This window comes from Thunnus maccoyii, chromosome 23 (genome assembly GCF_910596095.1).
Source record: "Thunnus maccoyii chromosome 23, fThuMac1.1, whole genome shotgun sequence".
NCBI lineage: Eukaryota > Metazoa > Chordata > Actinopteri > Scombriformes > Scombridae > Thunnus > Thunnus maccoyii.
Genome location: NC_056555.1, coordinates 11,629,775 through 11,652,546, shown reverse-complemented (window position 1 = coordinate 11,652,546; position 22,772 = coordinate 11,629,775). Strand labels below are relative to the sequence as shown.

Below are 22,772 nucleotides of genomic sequence, written 5' to 3'. Positions count from 1 at the left end.
CCCACATGGCCAAAAAAATCTGTTAATGCAGGTTTAAATCAATTTGTTCATGCACAAACCTCACCAGGTTTTTCTAGATGGTGAGTGATCCTCAAAGCGAAACCTGCACATTCTAATAAGAGGTGTACCGTCTTCTTATATAACCACCTTAAACAAGTCCCCAACTGCCTTTTGTGCTCTGTGGCATGTAATCAAGCAGCAGTGTATCCTTCAGCTAGGACAATTTCATCTCCAAGAGCGGGAGAATGTAACAGATATTCACCGGTAGTTGTTAGCTGATGAAAGCTCGGGGCTTTCCAAGTGCTTGACGCAAAACCAATACAAACAGTGATTTGACTGTTGTCTGGGTGCTGTGAGATCCATTCGTCCCCCCCCTTTTTTTTTTTTCCTTGTGAAAGCGAGTTTAAATTGACACTTGCATTAATGAGGTAGTAAATAAACGTCTTTTGTGTTTATACTAATGACCTTGAAAACCAGACAGTAAACTGGGGGCTAAGGCGCTCATTATCTCTAACCAGCCACCCGTGAAATCCAACATGTGCACATGTACTGTATGTATCCGTGCACATAGGCATTTGTTTGTTTGCATAGGGTTTTTATTTATTCATCACTTTACATGTGTCTGTTAGAGTGTGTGAATGAGCGTGTGAGCATGTTCCCTTCAGTGAAAGCCCTCCTGGAATCCCCCTCAGGGCCTTTCAGACATCTGGTTGCGGATGGACAGCTTATTTCTCCAAGTAATATGTCCAGTTAAGCCCCTGGGAGCCGCCGCTGTGCACATCATTACAACCCTCCTCCGGCTTTTCTTGGAACTTCACTGAAACCCTATCGTTTGGTTCAGAGGGGTACAAATATGCTGTATATCCTTTTATACTACTTCATCCCTGGTCCTTCTCCCATCTGTTGCAGATTAGTCTTCAGTGTGTGTTTAGAGAGCTGAGACAGTCGCCGAGCGGGACTGATAGTAAACCCAGAAGGTTTTAGTCAGAACTGTCAGGTAGGTCTGAATTAACAGAGAGGCCAACTGAGGATATGGCTGGTTGGAAAGACAAGGGGGGAGGTTGGGGGAGAGAGACAGACAGACAGCGTGAGGGTGAGACAGGCTCCAAAATTACACAGCGAGCCCACCAAACGGTTTGTCTGTTTACCCATGAACCTCAGGCCCGCTACTCGAGGGTCGGTGTGGAATGCCAACAGCGGCTGCCTGGCCAAATTCAACCGCAGTCCCTGGGAGTGGAGGGAGACAAACACCCCGCAAAATGGCCAGTCACGCCACTTTCCCTGTGATAGTTAGTTTATTTGAGCGCCAAGCTCAAAGTGACTCTCATATAACACATAGCCTCGATATCTGTCGCCCTCGTGGCATCCAAACCCGCCACCAAAATGTTACAGCTGCCGTGCTGAGCTAAGCTGATATCACTCAGCTGTTTTTGTTATCTGTCCCTTTTCAAAATCTCTCCCTCTATCGCTGGCTCAGTAACCCATATAACACTAAACAAAAAGCGCCTTGGGGAGGCTATATGGTTTCACGCACACACCCTTCTCCGTCACTTTGCTGCCCTGAGAACTGTGCCAGGCCATGTAGGCCAAACTGCGGCCCAAGTGTGACAGAGTGCCCGGAGCTGCAAACTTGGTCAGACCCGCCATTCCCAGCTCATGTTGTGTTTCCAGTGATAAATTATGGGAAAGTGAGGGTACCCGTTGTGTAATACATAGCCAGTTTGTGTGTGTGTGTGTGTGTCTGTTCCGCTTGACTGATGTGCCATCCCCCCAGGGTCCTGTCATTACGCCTCTGTGTACACAACCCTACTCCCTGGCCTACATCTATCTCCTATACAAAATTCACGGGGGGATTCATAGACACACATACACACACAACACAACCACAGCTTTCCCATACTAAATGTGATGCAACACCCCTGCTCGTCTTGCACGATATGTCATCAGATGTAGCCATTTTTACATTTGCCTCTCTCTCTTTTTGTTATTTTTGTTATTCATACCCGTCGGTCATATCTAGTTTGAGTGGCACAGCTCATTAAAAGTCCTGTTTCTTTTGGCTGAAACATGCGACTTACTGTAAGTCAAACAGGTATCTAGATTGATAGAGCTACTTCAAGTAAAGTCGTTGACAATGCTGCATCATTCTTAGTTCAGTCGAAGTATCATCATGGAGGCCAGTAAAAATAAAGAACATTTTTTCCTAGCAGGTGCAGCTGGAGTGTGTCACTTTTATTTCTTGTTAACAACAACAGCAAGAGAAACTGCTTTCTTCTTTTATTGCAGTCTGTTTGCTTTTCATCTGCAGCCTACATGAGTTGATTTGTGCATTTATTTTTCTTACAAGAGCAGCTTTAATATTTCATTATTTCCACTTTAAGCAAGCTGGTTTTAATCTTTTATTTAAATTATTACAGCTTGCAAGCCTTCGATATTTGACGTAATCATGAACCCTCTGCTTTTCTTACCATTCAAGTGAAGCAAAACTGAAGTGGTACATACATTCTCCCTGTCAACAAGAACAAGACAATCTGGTTTTTGATGTTTTTTTTCCATTTTTGTCACTGCTCTCCTCTGTTCCAGCTGTAAATATCTGCCTGTTCTTTCTCGCCTGTAGAGGATCATTTTAAAGCGCAGATACTGTGTGATGAAATGTGATCGCATTGGCCTGGGTTTTTATTAGGAAGCTTCAAACACACACACACACACACACATTCTTTCACAATGCTGGTTACAGTGACCTGGCTTTTATTAAAGACGGAATGCATCACTTAACAATATCAAATTAGCGTTGGATGGGATTCACAAGACTCTTTTTTTCTCTCTCTCTCTCTCTCTCTCTCACACACACACACACAGTACTATAATGACTATAGGCCTATTGTTTCCTAATAGGTATTACAGTTTTGTGATGGTGCGTTTCTCACTTATATTCCAGTTCCTCACTCAAGTGGTAAGAGTGTGTGAAAGTACTCTCTCACTTCATGTTAATTTCTGGTATTATAAAGGATCTTCACACTGTGGTGAGTTTAATGTCGCTGCCTGTTTTAGCTCTGCTCACTGAACTTCGCTCAACATTGAGGGCAAGATGGAGGAGGCTAATCTGCAAAATATAAGTCAAAAAAAATCAAAATTGAATTTGATTTGGCAGGTCAAGCGTATGCCAGAATTTGTCCTGGGGGCGGGGGGACATGCACATCAGAAATCCTTGAATATGCTCGATCAAGATAAAAACAGAGCCAGAAGAACACTGCTCCCACTGTGTATCATTTATTATCAGCACCATATATTGTTATTTGACTGAGGAAGTCTGGTCTGAAGAACAACAAAATTACTCTACTCCTAGCAGGACAATGGGCAGGGGATCATCATTTATTCACTCAAAAAATACAGGTATGGGAGATTGTCTTGTTTTAAATGCATATCAATAAATAATGCAGTACTGCAAGAATAAATGTTGTGCAATTAACATTTTCTGCAGAACATTATCTAACCTGAGATTATCATTGTTTTTGAAATGCAGAGTAACCCATTTCATCATCTATTATCAGTTGTTTTTCCACAGTGGATTTATAATCCTTCAATTGTCTGATGAAACATTTTATATCCAAGAGGATACTCTGGCTTGGCAAGGCATTTTAGCCTACAGGGACATCTTGGACTTGTTCTGCACTCATGATTCAGGTAACGACATGTATTAAGTGGTTTAAGTGAGGTAGACCTTGCCAAAATCACAAAAAAACAATAATAATAAAAGAGCGTACCTCTACACATGTATAAGGAGAAGCCTCTGTGCTTTGTTTGACAGCCCTATTTAGCCCTGAAATAGAATAATTCTTCAACATACGCCAATCAGCCTTTGAATAGTGAAGGGATTTACTGAAAATCCGCTTCAACATCAGAATAATTGTCGACATATGCAGGGATACAGACAGGACCAGAAGCACAACAAAGATTGACAGATACACATGTAAGGCTGAACAGTAGCTGTACTGAAGCAGCGATTATTTCCATTTTGTAATGCTTTTTACAGAACAACATTCATTAGCATCTGTGGCATCATCTGCAGCCAGTATTTCAAAATGATCTCACAGGATTATATTGGTTGGATTGGATCAAATTCTGATCTGATCTTAAAATTGGGTATTTCAAAGCAGATGCAAAGATTTCTGATCCTGGAGATTTGGATTCAGATTTGGTAATCCAATCCTACCTTTAATCCTGACAAAATGCTGCATTTGAGTATTTCAAAATTTAACACTAGAACCGCCACAGGGTAAAATTTACCCATAGTGGTTTTTCCAATTGTACATTACAATGTTTTAATGAACTATTCATGTCCCCCAGTCTTTGACTTTTCCTAAAATAGTGTAGCATCCCCTATTGTTAAAAATAATGAAGATATATCCAGATTGAAAACATGGGCATTTATACCTATAACCGCCACTAGGTAAAATGTAACTGTATATGAAATGCATTCATTTTCCTGCGGTTTATGTTTAAACATTCTTGTGCAATGGCATTCATCGGAGTGCTCTGACTACTGCGTCAAGTCATAATTAAATGATAAAAAGAGCAGAGGATAATGACTGAAAAACCAGAAAACCTTCTCCAAGTGCCTGAAGTGCAGGAAAGCTGTCTGTGTGGTTGTTTGTTGTTGTTGTTATTATGGCTCATTATTGTCCATTTGAGGTATTTAGACTAGTTTGGTAATTTCAGCAACATGGATTATCTCATTATGTGATTTTATTGTTGTTTGCACGATAGACTGTTGTCACATTGTAGCGCTTTCCATAGATTTTTTTTTTTTAAATTTTTTTAAATAGCCTATTTTTATTTTAGATATTTTATATGGTCTATTGGTGAAGCAGCGTAAATCACAATGAGGGGGATAAAAATAACTCAGCAGAGGCAGGGATATGTAGACCAGAGGTGGGCAAATCTGCACCATTTCCCCGGCAAATCACACCCTGGACAAAAGTTTACTTAAATTTGGACGCCAACGCTGTGCTACCACTTGCTTCTTTCATGAAATGGTCCACCATGTTTTTTTTCTGTTCAGATACAGGGGCCGGGACTCGAGATTTGGAAAACCCTATCTGGTCATATCGCGATCACTGTGATCCAACCCTTCAATGTTTTGAAATACTCGGACAAAGTCAGTGAGATCATTTTGATCCTTAACTGAGAAAAGATTTCATTATCTGGATCATGCTGATCCAGATTACAAGTTTAGAAATACCAGCCACTGGTAACTGAAGCCAGCTTCTCATTCTAAACCCAAAGCAAACCCATATAGCTTTATTGATCTTGTGAGAAATCACACTGACTGCAGACAGAAGCTCCATGTTCAAAGAGATCATTTGTGCAACTCTGAACAAGAAGAATCTAAACTGAGGCCAGCAGTTCCAACCCAATCCCTACTGAAGCTCCCATCCCAGTTAGCTGACAATTTCCTGCATTTTACAGCACTTTTATTGCTGTTCCTATTGTCCCAGAGGTGCGTAAGTAACACCCTGTGGTGGTTAACAAATCTCAGCAGAGGGTTTTATGACCAGAAACTTAAATCACACTTGTCCAAGGAGTGTCAAGGAATATTAACACTGAACTGACAAGACCACCGAGCAGAACTTCCACCAGAGCTGATATGAGGCAGCAAGTCAAGCTGGTGGGCCTTGTTAGAGAGGGCTAAAGATCCATTTCCTGGTGTGAAAGGCTGCTGAGAGGCATCTGTCAGTGTGAATGGGGCTGAATGGGGAATCACAATGGATGTGAATTGAGACGTGGATCTGAGGTCTTTTTGTCAAGCAGATTTGTGTGCGAGCTGGTTTGTCAGCCATTGTGTATTTGGCCCAGGACACTGCTGATTAAAATCTGAAATGGATACAGTGTCTCTTTATTTTGCAAGTCTAACAACAGATTAAGCCATGTGATGCATGGCAATACATGAGACAGGAGGTTATATATTATCCAACTAAAACATTCTTAGCTATAATCATGTGCATCATAAGTACCAGAGGACTTATTTTTTCATTTGAAAAACAAGTTTCACTTTCAGAGTTTGAAATGCCCCCATGGTGCTTTATTTGTCTGGGCTTGCCAACTTTGGTTCAGTTGTGTTACTTGTCAGTATTTTTTTCAAGCTAATACTCTTCACACTATTCAGGAGAATTTACAACAAGTTCAAAGAAGTTCAATGTCTTGCTTGAAGGAGTATAGTGCCGCCACCCAATATGAAGGTCGTGATGTTTAGCACTGGATATTTTTAAAGGGATGTTAATGAAGCAGGTCAGCAGGCAGGAGGGGATGTTTATTAACAAAAATATTAATGAATCAGAGGCAAAAATGAACCCCTGGAAATTCAGCAAAAATAACTTAAGCAAAGCAAAAAGACAAACAAATCAAATCTACAGCCTCACAGCAAGCTGCCACCTACTCTCTACCTTACTGACCACTGAGTGGTTTTTTATCTTCTCAGCCTCACCTTACTGGAACCTACCATCTGTTCAAGTAAGTATGGGGGTGAGCTAAACAAATACGAGGCATACAAGACACCACACCATTATTAACATTGGATTTTTCTGTTACTGCTGACAATCCCAATCTCACATAGGCACACAAACAGTCGAAAGTGGGCCAAGTTCAACCAAATGTAATTCACTACAGAACAGTTTTACCTATCTTTGCACACCCTAACAATGCCTAGTCCCTCACTGCTAAGAGGAACTAATGATGCAAACCTTATGCCACTATCCCTGATTGAGCAGCTGATCTACCCCCGACATCACAGGTGGAACAATAACTCAAAGAAACGTACGGAATGGCCTGCCCTGTCTACCAGACCATAATCCTGTCAACAAAAATACACTACACATATCAACCAATGTTCAATTATTTTAGAAAAACAGATGAATTAACAAATTATTGTTATTATGGAAATATTTGACAGATAATAACAATGATTTCACACAAAACAAAGATAATGTTGGGGAATAAGGCCTAGTGAATAGGGAGAGGAGCAGCCTTTTCACAGAGTAGTAAAACATTTTGGTAAACGCAAGATTGATACCACTCTCATGTCTGTATGCTAAATATGACACTACAGCCAGCAGCCAGTTAGCTTAGCATAAAGACTGGAAACACAGAGAAACAGCTAGCCAGTACCAGTGCCTTTTAAGGACACGCTGTATAAATAGTATCTCATTTGTTTCCCCCACACTAAGTCTGAAGTGTAAACAAACTGAAAATCACAACTCTGGAAAACTATTAATTAATCAATCAACAATGATCCTGAGCTAAACAGTAGATATACTGTGTTCACATTAAAGAGTAATCCACCAGGAATGTGCTTGCATGTCTGGCCAACCCAACACCTTCCTGGATGATGTTGTGTTGTGGTGTGGCAAAAATTGAGGCAGGTTAGTGTCAAACGGCATAGACAGGTTGTATATCGTCAAAAATTGTATCACTGTGTGCCATCTCCTTTGTAGTAATTTCTGTCTGCAGCTCTGTGCCCTGTGACTGGCTCTGAAAAGCGGATAACTTGTGCAAAATAGTTGCATATTGGAAACAGAATTCTGGGTTACTGGGTCTGTTGAAAAGCTATTTGGAAAATCTTGCATATTTTGTCATGTCTTTGCACTCTACGCTACTTTAACATAAGGAATGGCCTCCATGCTCTGTTTGAGTTTGGCTTTTTAGCTTTTTATGATGAACTGTCCTGCGACAAGTTGAGACATGTCATTGTCCTATGTTGATTTCTGTTTTGAACAACCAGAGGGATGTCTCCCTGATATTTGCATTGTAAGGGATCAGTTAAACCCCCTTCTTGCCTCCTGGGGATGAAACACAGTGCTAGTGGTAGAGTCCAGGTGTGAATTACTGCCATAAATGAGAATAGAGCACAGTGCTGCTGAAAAAAAGAGTACTCAGCAAAGCTTCCCTGCACAATAAAGGTTAAGAAAAGGCCAAATTACCAGTTGAGTTCTCAGTTAGATGAAATGTGTGGCCAGAAAGAGTAAGTGTGCCAGGTGTGTGAGCAGTAAATGTGTTGTCTAGACTTGGTCTAGGATTTCAAGAATAGAAAAGGCCACTAGATCTTGTCAGAACCTCAGTCCAAAGCTTTTGCCAAGTTAAAAAAAACTGCTCAGAAAGTTCTTTGAGAGACTTTATCAAAAGGTTTCTTCCCAAATTACTTCTGACTTTACTGAGTTTAGGGTTAGACTGATATTTTGGGCCAATATTATCCTTAAATTTACTTGTTCAGTTGTTGTTTTGCAGTAAATTCATCCATTTATAGTTTCTCTGTCATAGAATATGTGGTGGGAATGAATCTTAAATAGTTGCTAGTGAAAAGTGATATAATTATAACATTAAATACTTGCCATTTTCTAACATTAAAAAGGTCAAATGTAAGAAATCCCAGCTTTTTGAGGAACTGTGTGCTTGCACTGTGTGTGCATCATGTGTTTATTTGTGAGCGCTGGGGTCAAAAGTCACTGCATAAACCCTCCATTAGTTAGTTCCTGCTCATCAGTCTCAGACATGTGAAAGCAACCAAGGCATCATCCATTCAGCACATGTCCAAATGGCTCTACAGAGAGCTGATACATGATGTCTTTGCCTTATAATGGCTAAGACCCATTAAAAACCTACTTTATATTGTGTAGGCAGGAAGCTGCAGGATGATCGCTTGTCATGTTGAGGGCGACATTTTGTTTCTTTGTCTTTTTGTGATCTGGTCTACTTAAAGGACTGCAGTGAAGTCATAATTCTACAAATTTAATAGCCTCAATGAATCTAAAAATGAATAAAAACACAAGTCAAAGATCTCTTTCCATTATGTTCCTTGGCTTTAAAGGAATAACAGACTGACACTTACAACACTAACAACAAGAGCTTATTAAAAAGAATTTCCTGAACCTTTTTGCACTGTCGCTCCTTCTCCTCTAAGAGGAAGCAGAGGAGACTGCAAGGTCAACTTTCCTCTTGTGTTTTCTAAAGAACCGTGGATCTCTGGCCACAAGCCCAGGCCCAATCTGAAAGGCCGATATCTGCCTATTGTCTGGGATAAAGCCACTCATCCTCGGACCTGTCCTCTATTCACGCCAGAGCATTCCTTACCCGTTCATTGTCACTTTTCGTTATCTGAATTAAGTACTTATCTGTCACAAATATAGAGGTTTTACTCTCTGCCTGTCTACCTGTCGAAGAAATTTTCCAGAGCTTTCTGAATGCATATCCAGATAAATATCTCAGGAAACTCAATGCACATCATTCCGAGGGTTAAATACAAAGTGGCTTTTGCAGAGTGGCGCCAAGACCCCTGGAAAACTTGAGAGCTTTTCTGAAAGGTTTACCCTCTGACTGGACTGCCAAGCTTCCCTTCTCTCTCTCTCAATTTCAAATATGCACTGGCATGCCAGGAAAGAAGGTCGTGTTGGCAAAGCACATAGACGTTCCCATCTCTATGTGCACACAGAATCTTTAGCTCTATCTCACTCTCCTAAGCTAGTTAGCTAACTGAGTCGTTTCTCATTTGTAGCAGGTAATTTGGCATGTGACAAACAGCTCTGTTGCCCTCTCTGCAAGTCACTTTGTGGGGTTGTCAGGGGAGAGGGCGTCTTTGTCTGCTGGACAATTGAGCAAACTCATTTGTCATTTTAGACTCTTTAAATGAAGCCGTTGCTGCTTTTCAGCTTCTCACAATGACGGATGGTGTAGACCTTGTCCAAATAAATCACATCAAACTTCGCCAGCATATCAAATGAATTCTTGTATGTTGTCCACTGTTTTGTATCAGGCAGTTTTTTTCTGCACTGGCCTTAGAAACTCTTTCTAGACAATAAGTGCAACTTTTTTTAGATTTTGTAATTAATAATGTAGATATCGAGATCTCATTTTATATCAAAACTCTTCACTTCTGTAACTGACTGCTTGTCTGACGTTTCTTTAAGTGAAGTGTTCTTTGACAATGACATCAGTGTGGCTGGCGATGTGAGGGATGAGAACCGGGGACCCGTCTCTCCTTCCATTCATTCAGATCACCAAAATAGAAAGTTGGGGGGGGGGGGGGGGGGGGCAGTGTCAGTAACAGGGTGAGCAGATTCGGGAGAATTTCCTGAGATGGATGAGGTTGACTTTGGAGGATGCAAAGTCAATATTTAAACAGAAAAAGGAAAGCTGCTTTTTAATAATTCAAAACCTCCAAAACATACCATAATTTGTCTCAGCTTTGTGCTGGTTATCATTTTGTAAAATGCCTCATTTTCAAGTTGCGTGTAAGATTAAACCCTTACAATACTATAATTTTGCATTGATTTGTGCACAAATGATAAATTTTGCTGTTGAGATAATGGAGCAGCTGGGCCATGAACACTTGCATCTGTGACAAATAAATTAATGTGACATTATTAGAGCAAATGGCATGAGATGCATCAGCCTGGATAACTCCAGGAACCATTTAATGACAGAATAACGGACGAAGCGTGAGCAGAGCGTGCACACATTTGCATAATAGATGGAAATTTAATTTTAGGGAAATTAGTCAAAATAATTATGCAAATCAGTTTTTTACACATGCCTGCCTCAGAAGGAAGCAAATTTTTTTTTCTGCAATTAAAGTTGAGTTTGAAATTGAATTTGAGATGATTTTGTCTTCCACTGCTCTCCTATGAGACAGTTGTCTGGCTTGTAGAACAAAACATTTGTGAAAGAGGGAAAGAGTCTGAAAGAAAGACAAAGAGAAGGAGTGAGAGAGTAGAGCAGACATGTCATCTGGCTCTCAGGAATCCTGCAGCCAAGTTGAGGGGGGTAGGGTGGAGGGGCTGGGTGTCACTCTGGTGGAGGAAAGGGTGTGGAGATGGAGGGGGTGGGGAGGGGGGGTGTTGACTCTGAAATATGTGTGTGATTGAAGTGCAGTGGCAGGCGATTTGCTCTGGAGGGGAGGAATGAGGGAGGGGCAAGCAAGGCTTGGCTGCCACAAGAGCACACATACACACACACCCACTCACTCCCACACACTCACTGAGATCGGAGACACTCCAGATAGAGACGTCACCTCTCTGCCCTCCTCCTTGCTCTTTAGACCTCTAAATTTTGGATTACTAAATGAGGTGCTCCTCAGCTGTGGAGTGAGAGTTGCGGCTTCTCGGACTCCCTCACAGCTGACGTTGACTTCCAAAGGCTGAGACGTTGGATCTGGATCTGATTAGAGCAAGGATCCGTTGAGCTTGATGCAGCAGACATGTAGCCAGAGCTGCAGCGCTGTGTGACCAGGAGACTGTGGAAGTGAATGAGAGCTTTATGTGCAGGTGGAAAGAGAGATGCTTTTCCTGGAGGTAAGAGTGAAAAAAAAAAAGTGCACTCTGTGAACCTTTTAAATGATGAAAGATGTTGTGAATGAAAAGCGCTTTCGCATTTTTACCATGGAAAATGTTTGCACCAACTAAAGTTTAGATCTGTAGATGAGTAGGCGTGCAATGGATTGTGGGACATTACCTGGGTTTAGAGAATGAATGGTTGAACTTAGCCCAAGATTTAAGTGCGGTGTGTCTGAGAGGTGGTACATCTAGGTCTTGTGTTTGTGTGTATAGACAGCAGTGAGGTGATTGTGTGATTGTGTGTGTGCAGGTGGTCTTGCTCCAGCTGTGTTAAGTCTTCTGTGCACCCCCTGACACCCATTTGGCCTTAAAATAACACTCTTCGCGAGTCAAAGAGCGATGACCTCGGCCTTTGAACTCCGCAATTTAATGGTTTTTCTAAAGCAAATCACATGACATTTAGAAAAAATGTAGCTTTTTTCAGTTTAACATTATATTAACTATTTTTTTCCCAACAAACACTCTCCAAATATGTCCCAAAATTCATTGCAGGCAACTAAAGCTGTAATTATTTCACTACCACCACCAGTTTGATATTTTAATAAATATCTCCTCACATTGGGAGAATTTGATACACTTTGGCTCAATCTGTTAAAGTCATACTTTCCAGTAGATTAGGATGTATTCCTTTAGTTCGCCCGAAGTTATGTTCATTTGAAAAAAAACACGTGTTTGACTTACTAATTCCTCCAGCCTCTCTGGTGAAGGAGAGCCCCTTTAAAAAAGTGTCAGTTAAGCGGGGGAGGAGCACACGGTTAACCTTTAGCTGGCTACATCTGGCCCCATGTTTACACAGGACCCAATGTTGTGACTCTTTAAATGCCTTTTTCAAAAAAGAGTTTCCCTTTTTAACCCCTGCCAAACTCCCCCCCGTCACGTCTCCACCGCGGCCCGGGTCGAGAGGAGGAACGGGTAGACATTTTGTTTTTGTTTTTTGACAAAGACGGCCATTGTGTTATTGCCAAGGGGTGACATGGTGTAATGTGAGTTGCTGTGTATGTTGGCTCAGGAATCTGCAGTCACCTTTTCCTTGCAGCTTGTGAGATGAGAAGCTGGAGAGCTGAAGGGCAGAGGAGGACAGAGACCAAAAGTTTCAAGTGCTAGTCCCCGAATTTGAAAAATCAAGATTTTGTGGGAACATGCCTTTCCTAATGTTACGTTAAATAGGACAAAGAATTGCAGTTAATATTGTGCTGATGTGACCAAAAATATGTGAAATAAATCAGATAGTTCAGGTCTTTTATGATGTTTGGTAACTCTATAGCTTTGGACGTGACATGTTGCATCCCTTGCAACAGCACACGTGTGTGCATTATCAAACATCCCAGATAACTTACTGTGTGTGACCCTGAAACTGTACCTGCGTCCAAGTTGTCAGTTAAAAAAAAAAAACATTACTGGCTTCTTATTCTTTAACCTCAAACTACACCCACAGTGCCATTGATATGGTGGCACAAAAAAATCTTTGAGAAAAAAAAAGACTTCATCTAATTGCACCACTTACTGGTCTTAACCAGGTTAAGTGAGATAAAGCAGACAGGTAAGAAAAGCTTGTCGGTGATAACATTATCTGTCCTACCATAAAACCTGATAGATTAGTCACTGAAGAACAAAGCAACAACCAAATACGCTTTTGTTCCCTTTGATAAGAGCTTTAGTTTGACTTCTAACAGCGTTTCTAATCTGTAAAGTCAGTGTTTTGAGGCCCTGGGCTTTATTTAAATGGAACTCAACTGTATGCTAATAGCGGAATGCTAATATTTCCACATTCTTGTTCTGGAGTTTGACTACATGGTGAGGTGTCAGGAGCCTTGAGGGTTGACATTTCTACGAGGATGGGGCTGCGCTCCAACAGTGTTTGGATTCTCAGTTCAGTTGCAACTGACCTTTGACCTTTGAAGGGGGGGAGGGGGGGGGGGTAGTGTCTTTCTTTGGAGATCTGTACTGTACATTATCACAAATTATGACTAGAAGTTTCAAAGTGCTACAATCAACCCAAACAACTGATATAATGCTCTATTTACAGACTATCTGATAAGTTGCTGGCTATCACCTGGCACAGCAATTGCTCTAAATGAATTTCAACTGACTGCTTTACAGTCACTTAACTGGAATAATGTTTTGCCAATAGATGCCATCAGGACCCTAATGACCCTGATAGTGCTGCTATTGTGTAATAGATCAAACCTACATGAAGTTTGGAGAACTTGTGTGAAGTTTCTGACTGCCACCCCCCCACCTCACCCCCCCACCCGGTCCAGATTTGCATGTCAGAGATAAGAGGGCTACTGCTAAAGGCGGGCACGCAAGGATCAGACTGATTAATCCCTATTCATGTCCACCAGTCCAACTCTTATCAGCTTGTAAAGGGAAGAAAAAGAAGCACTTTGAAATGCAGTAGTAGGATTCACACTGCAGTTTGAGTGGACATATGTGGATTGTTGTTAAGATTGCGGCTACCTTTTAATTGGTAAGACTTTTACACCGTTTTGTTATTTTTTGCATTTTCCAGATCATCATTGTCCACTTATGCAATAGTGATTCCCTGAATTTCGTTCATGCATGAGTTTGTTTCCCAACCTTCAGTGCTTTTAGCACAGTGAATAAGCATCACAGATGTTTGCTGGGTTAACAGCTGGAAACATCTGCTGCATCATGTTATGTCAAAGTATTACAATCCTAGCTTAAAATAACTGTCTCATTGTATCCAATGTACCTTTGTACGTAGATAATAGAATTTTGACCGAAATACATAGCCTTTGATGTTCTGTATGCTGCAGTTGTATCTTCACAATGTGAGATAAGTACAGTTAAGTCAGGGAAAAGTCACGTTGCCTGTTGAATAAGTGCAAACATACTGAGAAAGCCTGGTATGATTTTCCATTATATATCATCCTAAGTGCCTCTTGGAAGTAGGAAAGTGTTATTTTCGGTGTCTTATCAAGCATGATTCTGTAATGGATAAACAAAGGAAGTATGACATGCTGCACTAATGGGGTGGAAAATAACATATGTTACTTGAATTGTGAAAGGATGGCAGTCTGTGGTGTGTTGGTAAGAGAAACTTTGTCCTGTTTTCCCTTCCAGTCCAACAGAGGAACAATCCCTGCTCTATTCTTTTGTAGCTGCTGTGTCAAACTGTTACAACACTGCTGGGATCAAAACAGTTATCTTGTGGAGAAATTTAGAGATTTAAAGTAATTGATTGATTGTAGGCTTTTACAAAATGCAAAGGAATTAACAGTGAGCGCAAAAATCCTAAATCAGCAGTATACTAACCAATCAGTGACAAGATGTGAAAAGGTAAAAGCCAGAGCTTTAGCTATAATTAGGAAAAAAGTATAAAGCAAACAGAGGAGGGATCGGAGGGGAAAAAAATGAAAAGTTGGTACTGTAAATTCTTAAATCCTCCTTTTTGTTCACAGCGCCCGTGTGTGATGAACCTGGAGCGCAGTGAGAGAGGGGAGCGTCCATTGCATCGAGGCCCGGAGATGGAGCCTCGTGCTGGGGGAAAGATGGGAAAGATGTCGGTGGGCTTCCAGAGGAGCTCCACCTCAGATGATGACTCCGGGTGTGCATTGGAGGAGTATGCCTGGGTGCCACCAGGACTCAGACCTGAACAGGTCAGGCCTCAGCTCACTCACTCTTTTTCCTTTTTATGCTAGTATATTTTAGTACATTTTCTCCATTTGTATGAGTAGAAAAGAAATTTAAGGTAATGGGAAGATGCAAATGTAAATTCCAGCACAAAATAACTTGCTGGAAAAAATAAATTTATTGCACATTACAGTTTGGTGTCAGAGTATCTGAAGATGGAATTTTTCTTCAGAGGATAAGAGTATAAACCTGTACGCTAACAGCATGGGGCTTTAGTTCAAATAAGCAGACATTCTGTTCCCTATGCCACACTAGCGGATTAGTAGCACCGCATGTTGGCCTCTGGCTAAGGCCCAACATCTGGCTATGGATTTTTTTTTTTTTTTTCACATTCATTAGTGTGTATTTAAGATACACATGTGCAGCACATCTCTGGCAGAAATGACTGTGAGGTTGCACCTATTTTTTCCATATTTTCTCAGAGAAATGCATGGTAAGAAAAAAAAAATTGTTCATGTTTCCTTTTTTTCCTATCAGGGAGAATTAGCTTAACATTTGCAGTCCCCCCCCCCCCGCTGTCTCTTGTGTGTGAGGAGATGTCACAGTCGGGCGCCTGTGACTGGATTGAGACAGACATGTTTGGCCCACAGCGTCACAAAATAAGGACACACATAGCAGCAGTCACTCCCCACTGATATCCATTCTGCCTCTCCTCTGCCTGATTGAGAGCAATAGACGAGACACTCTCCTCTCCTCTCTATTTTGGACCTGTGTTTTCCTCCTCTTCCCACTTTCTCCCCTCCTCCCTTCCTCTCAAGCATACTGATAACATTGCTGCCCTCCTGACTGCAACATATTACACTGATTTATGCGATTTAACTGATCATACAACAAAATAAAATGCCATTAGAGTCCTAAATGCTACATCATGAGAGACAGACACAAAAATACATTTCTCTATATCTATTGTTCAAAGAACCATCTGTCTGATATTTGTTTCTGCAAGAAATGTCATCTAAAGTTCATTCATCTGTCTTCATCTGCAGGTCCAGATGTATTTCTCATGTCTGCCAGAGGACAAGGTGCCATATGTCAACAGCCCCGGAGAGAAGCACAGGATCCGACAGCTCCTCTACCAGCTGCCGCCACACGACAACGAGGTAAAGATAATGAGAGAGACAGTGTGGTGACAGGGTGCATAGCATAGCAGAGAGAGTGAGAGAGATGGGGAAAGTGACAGTCTGTGGTAGAGACAGAGGCAGAAGTTTGTACCATGGAGTTAAGATTTGCAATACAATAAATGCAACACTAGATTAAACTTAAATTTTCAACAATAATGGTATATTACAATATTCACATAATCACAAAAAGCTAAATTAAGCTAATAAACATTTAAAAATTGACAATACAAACAGTTAATCTAGACTAAATAAGGCAACGGAGCCGAAATCTGATCATTGTGTCAGAGATATTGCAGCTGAAGGACGAATGATTGAGAAGAAAAAGTCGACTTGAACTCAGCTGAACTTAGGGCTCAGTATCAAGTCTCAGTTTTCTTTTTGGTACGGTCCAAAATGTGTCTGCAGCACACACTCCATCTGTCTCTAGCAGTGCTTTCATCTCTTCATTACTCTTGAAATGACATTACAGCTGCTTTCATCTCTTTCGCTGACAGTTCACCTTTTTCCAGTTCTTCCACTCCTCAGCTACTTTCACTTCTTGCAGACAATTCAACTGCCTACAGGGCTTCAACTTTCTGATGCTTTCACTAATTACACATCAGCTGATATCAACTGCTTTTGGCTCATAAAATTCAACAGACACTTTATCAGTGCTTTAACTTCAACTACTTTAAGTACTTTAAGTGCTTCAACTGCACACATCATCCCACATGCAAACAATTAACATTTGAAGACATTTTAACCAGTTTACAGTCTTTAAACCTTCAAATTTCAGCAAAAGTGAGCACACAGAAAATTGCCTTTTCTTGTATTAGACTCAGGCAAAGGCTGCTTGTACTTAGACAAACATTTAACTTTTAAGAAGTTTAAAAAAAGAGAAGGACAACTTGTTCTTTAAGTATAGTTTTTGTATCAGTACTGAAACTATTCTATGAAGCGATCATATTGGCCATGACAAATTTCAAATGATACCCAACTCTAACTAAACTTAAGTTAGCAGCTGAGTAAAGTGAAGACAAGCTTGCCTGCCTTTTCTAGTAAAACCAGAACAATGGCCACATTCCCTCAGCCTTTTAACAAAAAACCCTCCTGTGACAGTAAAGCACATGCCAGCCTCTTCCGTATAATAGTTTTATGGTGTGTAAACCAGCACTCCTTTCACGTCTGTGTTAATAGAGTTTACATTAGGAGATATGGTAGAGGGGTTATCACCAGAGGAGAGGGAGGGGGTGGGGGGCTACTGTCTGACAGAGGTGGTCTCTGAATACACACATGGAAGCTACACAATAAGTACACTCAACGGACACACACACAGAGTGTTTGACCGAGCGGTTTTATGATGTTTGTCGGCAGACCTGGTGGCTGAGGAAGCAAACTGCAGGAGGATTCCTTGCGTAACTGTGGTTAGGAAGGATAAGCACTCTGTGTGTGTGAAAGGGAGAGACAGAGACAGTGTGTGTGCGTGTGTGAGCTCACACGCCGGCATCATTTACTGTTGTTTAGAGAACAAGCAAGCTGGTTGTAAGGATAGTCTCGGTTTTTTATCTGAGCCTTCATCACCATCTCTAAACACAGAGGAAGGGTTTGTGTATCACTCACGCCATCCTTTCAACGCAGCCTTGAGGGGAATTAGCTTTAATTAAACAATTTTCCAGCCATATATGGACTTCTTTTGATTCACTTCCCCAAAGTTGCATGCAAAGATGAAAGCTGAACCATCAGCGGTAATGGGTGGATGTTTTTAAGTGCTGCTTCGCTTTCTCCTCATAACTGGTTCCCTCTTAGTCATAAATCAGCCTCTCTGTTCTTTTCTTTTCTCCACTCATCTCTTCTTCTTTCTCTACCAGGTGCGCTACTGCCACTCTCTGACTGAGGAGGAAAAGAGAGAGCTGCATATGTTTAGTGCCCAGAGGAAGAGGGAAGCACTGGGGAGAGGAACACCCAAGATCCTGCCCCGAGCTCTGCAACACACTCGCTGTGAAAATGTAGGTGCTGATACCCATGAGCACACACACACACACACACACACACACACACACACACACACACATATGCACTCATGAAGAGTACTTGCGTCATTTAGTTCTCATATAGCTATAAGGTTCGCTAGTAGTTACAAGGAAACCAACTGGTGGATCTTAAGTTATTTATATCATGAGCAGCTAACACCCACTCTCCCATCCCAGCACGTGGCAGCCTCAGGCACAAATCTGATTGGCTAATGCGAGGGTTTTAATCATGGACATAAACTTCCTCATTAGGGCGAGGGAGGAAGCAGGGAAATTGGGAGGCTCATGCTCAAACCGAGCGGAGAAGTCAGTTCCCCAGGAGGAATTCGGCCAATTTCCTGCCACCCATCTATATCTCAGCATGACAGACTGCAGAAAAAAAACATGTACAGGTTAATAAGTAATTCTTGCTCGGAGTCTTAAAATCTTACTTTTTCCAAACAGGTCACAGTATGTGGCAGATGATTCCACATAATTGCATGCAGCACAGCACATTTAGCTTGTTTTAAGACCTTTTTTGGAAACAACTCGAATTATAGAATAAGGCAAGATTCTTCATCTGGCTCTGAAAATTCTTCCACTAAGTGGGTTTACTTAAGTTGTAGATGTACCCAGAGGGAAAATAGAAACTCTAACTGGATTATACACAGTGTACAGACTTTTAAACACACCAACAGTGTAATGTAAATATGTGCCATCAAGGGAAAGTATCCTAATCCTCAATGTTTTTTCGAGATGCAGGATATTTTTCTGACATCTAGCCTCCATTTTGAGATCCTGGTTAAAGCCATTGTGAGCTACGAACAAACACAACATTGGAAACTATCCTAAAACCTGTCCTCTGTTTCCTATTTTGATTTGGTGATGGTGCTATAAACACAACATCTACTGGCATTCAAGCCGTCCTCAATCATATTTCCGAAAAACTTCCTTTCGATACAATAAACATAAATATTAGTGTTATGTGGCTTTCGGCAAATTCAGCCCTGACCAGTGAGCAAACCACATCCTCTGTCAGGCATCCAGGAAGAACAGGCCAGCTATGTTAATTCCTCTGGACAGGCAGATGTAGCCTGTCACCACTCATTCAAGGTCACACAGTCCGAACCGACAAAGAGGAACACCAACAGGAACACACTTACATTCTTACACGTACTGGACATGCATGTATATTCATACAGTTTATGCTCTGCGAACACACACATGCTCATGTATTCAAAAGGATATAACATCCACCCACGAATGTACACACGTTCACACACAATTTGTAAGGCTCCAGTTTCCTGTTGCCATAACTCCCAGGGACACACAACACCCCTGTATCCAAGGCCCCTGTCTGTCCAACCCGGTAATAATGGTTAATAGCTGGGCATCCCATAGCTGCCTGTGGGTGTCTCATAGCTCTGCTGGGTTATATAAAGACCTGTGATTGCACATTCAGACACACTTTAACAATCTCCATGGAGTCATATGATCTTTTGAACCAATGCTAGTGATTTATGTTTAGGCTTACAAGACAAAAATGCTGACCAATTCTTCAGAGACACACTTTTTATACCAACGTGGGACAAACACCAACTGGAATGCAAACACATACTCGTACATTAATCACTTTTAATTTAGGTTAGCATTTTTCTATGACTTTTGTTGGTACAGAAGCTATGCTCGGAGGGTTAGATTTGAGATTTAAGTATTTTTGAAATTCATTACTTCCAAATGAGCCCTTGATTGGTACTAAACGTGATTTATATCTACCCCCTTGTTAAAACAAAGAGTGCTTCTCAAATTAATTAATTTGGAAAAGTAGTAATTGATGTTTATCATTAACTTCCTTTAAATAGAGGATCCTCTCAGAAACGCTTCATCATTTCTCCAAGAAGACATGGAGATATCTTCTAGCCTTTTATTTACTTATTTGTTGTAAGCATGTGAAGCTTTAGGTGGCAACAAAATGGTAGATCACATAGTTAGAATACAAAAGTAATTTAATAGCCAGAACATAACTGTAAGGTGTGTAGGAAGCTCAGTGTTTAGATGAGCAAAGCTCTGGTGTAGTGAGTGTTGCACAGCATAAGCCATAATATCTATTTTTTGCCGTGAAAAGATTACATTGCATTGTGCCCATGTTATCATCCATTTCTGTATTTCTGCTATGACTGTAATCACTGCAGGATTCACTGATGTGTTTTGAATGGATCATATTCCTTTGGCACTTGCAGTATGATCACCTGTTGTTTAGCCTTCTTTGTTTTAGCATCACTGCCAATGAAACATCAGGCGATACATGATATATTTTGAATTTTTATCTCCGTAAGCTCTCTTTTATTTGTGTTGCATTCCTCATGTGTCACAGGCATCAACTGTATCACACATCTATGTTCCAATGTCATTCCCTTAAGCATTCGTCTCCACACTGTTGTTTAGTTTCATTCTCAAGGCAGCATACTTATCACCAGATTCATTAATAATCCCATAAGCAAGGTTAAAGGCTTTTCACTGTAAGCCACTGCATCAACAAGATGCCTAAAATATAAATCTCATGGATCATCTGTTGTTTGTGTTTGATTGTCAGTGTGGCGGAGGCATCAATGGAGGGGAGATGGCAATTTTTGCCTCTAGAGCAGGGCCGAGCCCCTGCTGGCACCCAGCATGCTTTGTATGCGCCACGTGTCAAGAACTGCTGGTAGATCTGATCTATTTCTACCAAAACGGGAAGATCATCTGTGGGAGACATCACGCTGAGCTTCTCAAACCACGATGCTCTTCTTGTGACGAGGTAAGTAGCAGTAGCAGTCTTGAGTACCAACTATGGCTAACTTGCTTATTAACCCCCCAAATCAAAGCTAATGTTGTCAAAGTCAACCCTCTGTGTGAATTTCTCCTCAGATCATCTTTGCGGACGAGTGCACCGAAGCAGAGGGTCGTCACTGGCACATGAAGCACTTTGCCTGTTTCGAGTGTGAGACATTGCTTGGGGGGCAACGCTACATCATGAAAGATGGCCGGCCCTACTGCTGTGGCTGCTTTGAGTCACTGTATGCAGAGTACTGTGAGGCCTGTGGTGAAAATATTGGTGAGTCAATGTCTTCTTTTGTGTTGTCAGATAACCCACTGTTGTAAATGATTAGTTTGGTTAGTCGTGAGGTGCATGAGGTCTTGATTTCGCCCTGTTGTTTCAAGAACAAAAGTTTTTATACCTAAGGCCCATGTTCCTTACCTTGCAAGGTAGCTGGATTCGCAACATCATGAGAGAATCCATCTTGTCAGGCTTTAAGTTATGCGCTTGTGTCTGAACCACTGGTAGTTCCGACCAATCAGTGTCCTATGAGGATTCTTGAGTGATCTTGTGAATCCAGCTGCCTCGCAAGGTAAGACGGTGATAGACAGTGATAGACAGATGGTTCGTCCAATCACCTGCCAAGTATTTTTTGAAAGTGCCTGCCCTTTTCCAGTTTCCTAACGACTTCTCAGATGGTTATGTGTAACAAACCACCATGTTCCGGCTTTGAAGTGATTTTTTGACTGATTATTTTTTGTAAAATTACTATTCTTAATACTATGCTCCTTTTGTCTTTATCCCACCATCCTTTAGGTGTTGACCATGCCCAGATGACCTACGAAGGAGTACACTGGCATGCTACAGACCAGTGCTTCTGCTGTGCCCAGTGTAAGACATCTTTGCTGGGCTGTCCCTTCCTGCCAAAGCAAGGCCGCATCTATTGCTCCAAGGCTTGCAGCCAGGGGGAAGATATTCATGCCTCTGACTCATCCGATTCTGCCTTCCAGTCTGCCCGCTCACGTGAGTCACGGCGCAGTGTCCGCATGGGGAAGAGCAGCAGGCCTGCAGAACAGTGGAGACAGTCACAGCTGTTTAACCCACCTGCTACTGTCCCCTCATTTGAGTACAAGTTTGGGGACGGCGAGGGTGATGGAGATGCTGATGGCGACATTGATATTGTAGGGCGGAAACTGGCCCATCTAGGCCTGGAGGAGGAAAGGTTCTGGAGGGAGCGGGAGGAGCAGGATGCTGGGGGAGAGGAGGATCCAGAGGAGTGGGCCCAGCATGAGGACTACATGACTCAGCTCCTGCTTAAGTTTGGTGACCGCGGGATGTTGCACCAACTTCAGCAGCCACCCCTAAAATCTCCCAGCCCTAGCAGTGACAGAAACAGGTTAATAAGTGTCTCTGACCCCTGGCTAAAACCTGATAGTACATCCATGGGGGTTACCCCCTCCTCACCCACCCCTGCCAGTCCTACCCAGAGCCAGACTTCCAATCAATCCCGAGCCAACAGCCTTAGCCCTGGACTGATGAGCAAGAAGCACCTGCCTGAAATGTACTGGGCCCAGTCTCAGGATGGGCTGGGAGATTCAGCCTATGGGAGTCATCCAGGTCCTGCCAGTGCCAGAAAGATCCAAGAGCTGGAGATGGATCAAGATCAGGACCAATCTGGCACAGGAAGGCAGGGCCTATGGCCAGACACCAGGCAGTGGTACCAAGACTCGCTAGAGTGTATTGCTGATGAGCTGAGGAAGGCCGAGCAGGGTGTTCGAGACTCCATGGACTCCCTGGCACTCTCAAACATCACTGGTAAGGCCAATAT

At 41.9% G+C, this 22,772-nt stretch overlaps 1 protein-coding gene across 2 annotated transcripts in view; it reads left to right on the top strand.

Moving 5' to 3' along the window:
* The window catches only part of prickle1b (prickle homolog 1b), a 31,410-nt gene that overhangs the window by 6,152 nt on the left and 2,486 nt on the right, over positions 1–22,772 (top strand). The window contains exons 1-7 of one of the 2 annotated variants that reach the window (XM_042402885.1): positions 11,264–11,339; positions 14,807–15,004; positions 16,025–16,138; positions 18,007–18,144; positions 20,741–20,944; positions 21,055–21,241; positions 21,761–22,759. In XM_042402885.1, coding sequence (XP_042258819.1) covers positions 11,325–11,339; positions 14,807–15,004; positions 16,025–16,138; positions 18,007–18,144; positions 20,741–20,944; positions 21,055–21,241; positions 21,761–22,759 — 1,855 coding nt within the window. In that variant the 5' untranslated portion in view covers positions 11,264–11,324. Of the gene's footprint in view, positions 1–11,263; positions 11,340–14,806; positions 15,005–16,024; positions 16,139–18,006; positions 18,145–20,740; positions 20,945–21,054; positions 21,242–21,760; positions 22,760–22,772 lie in introns of those variants that run through there. The other variant, XM_042402886.1, reaches the window with a different exon arrangement.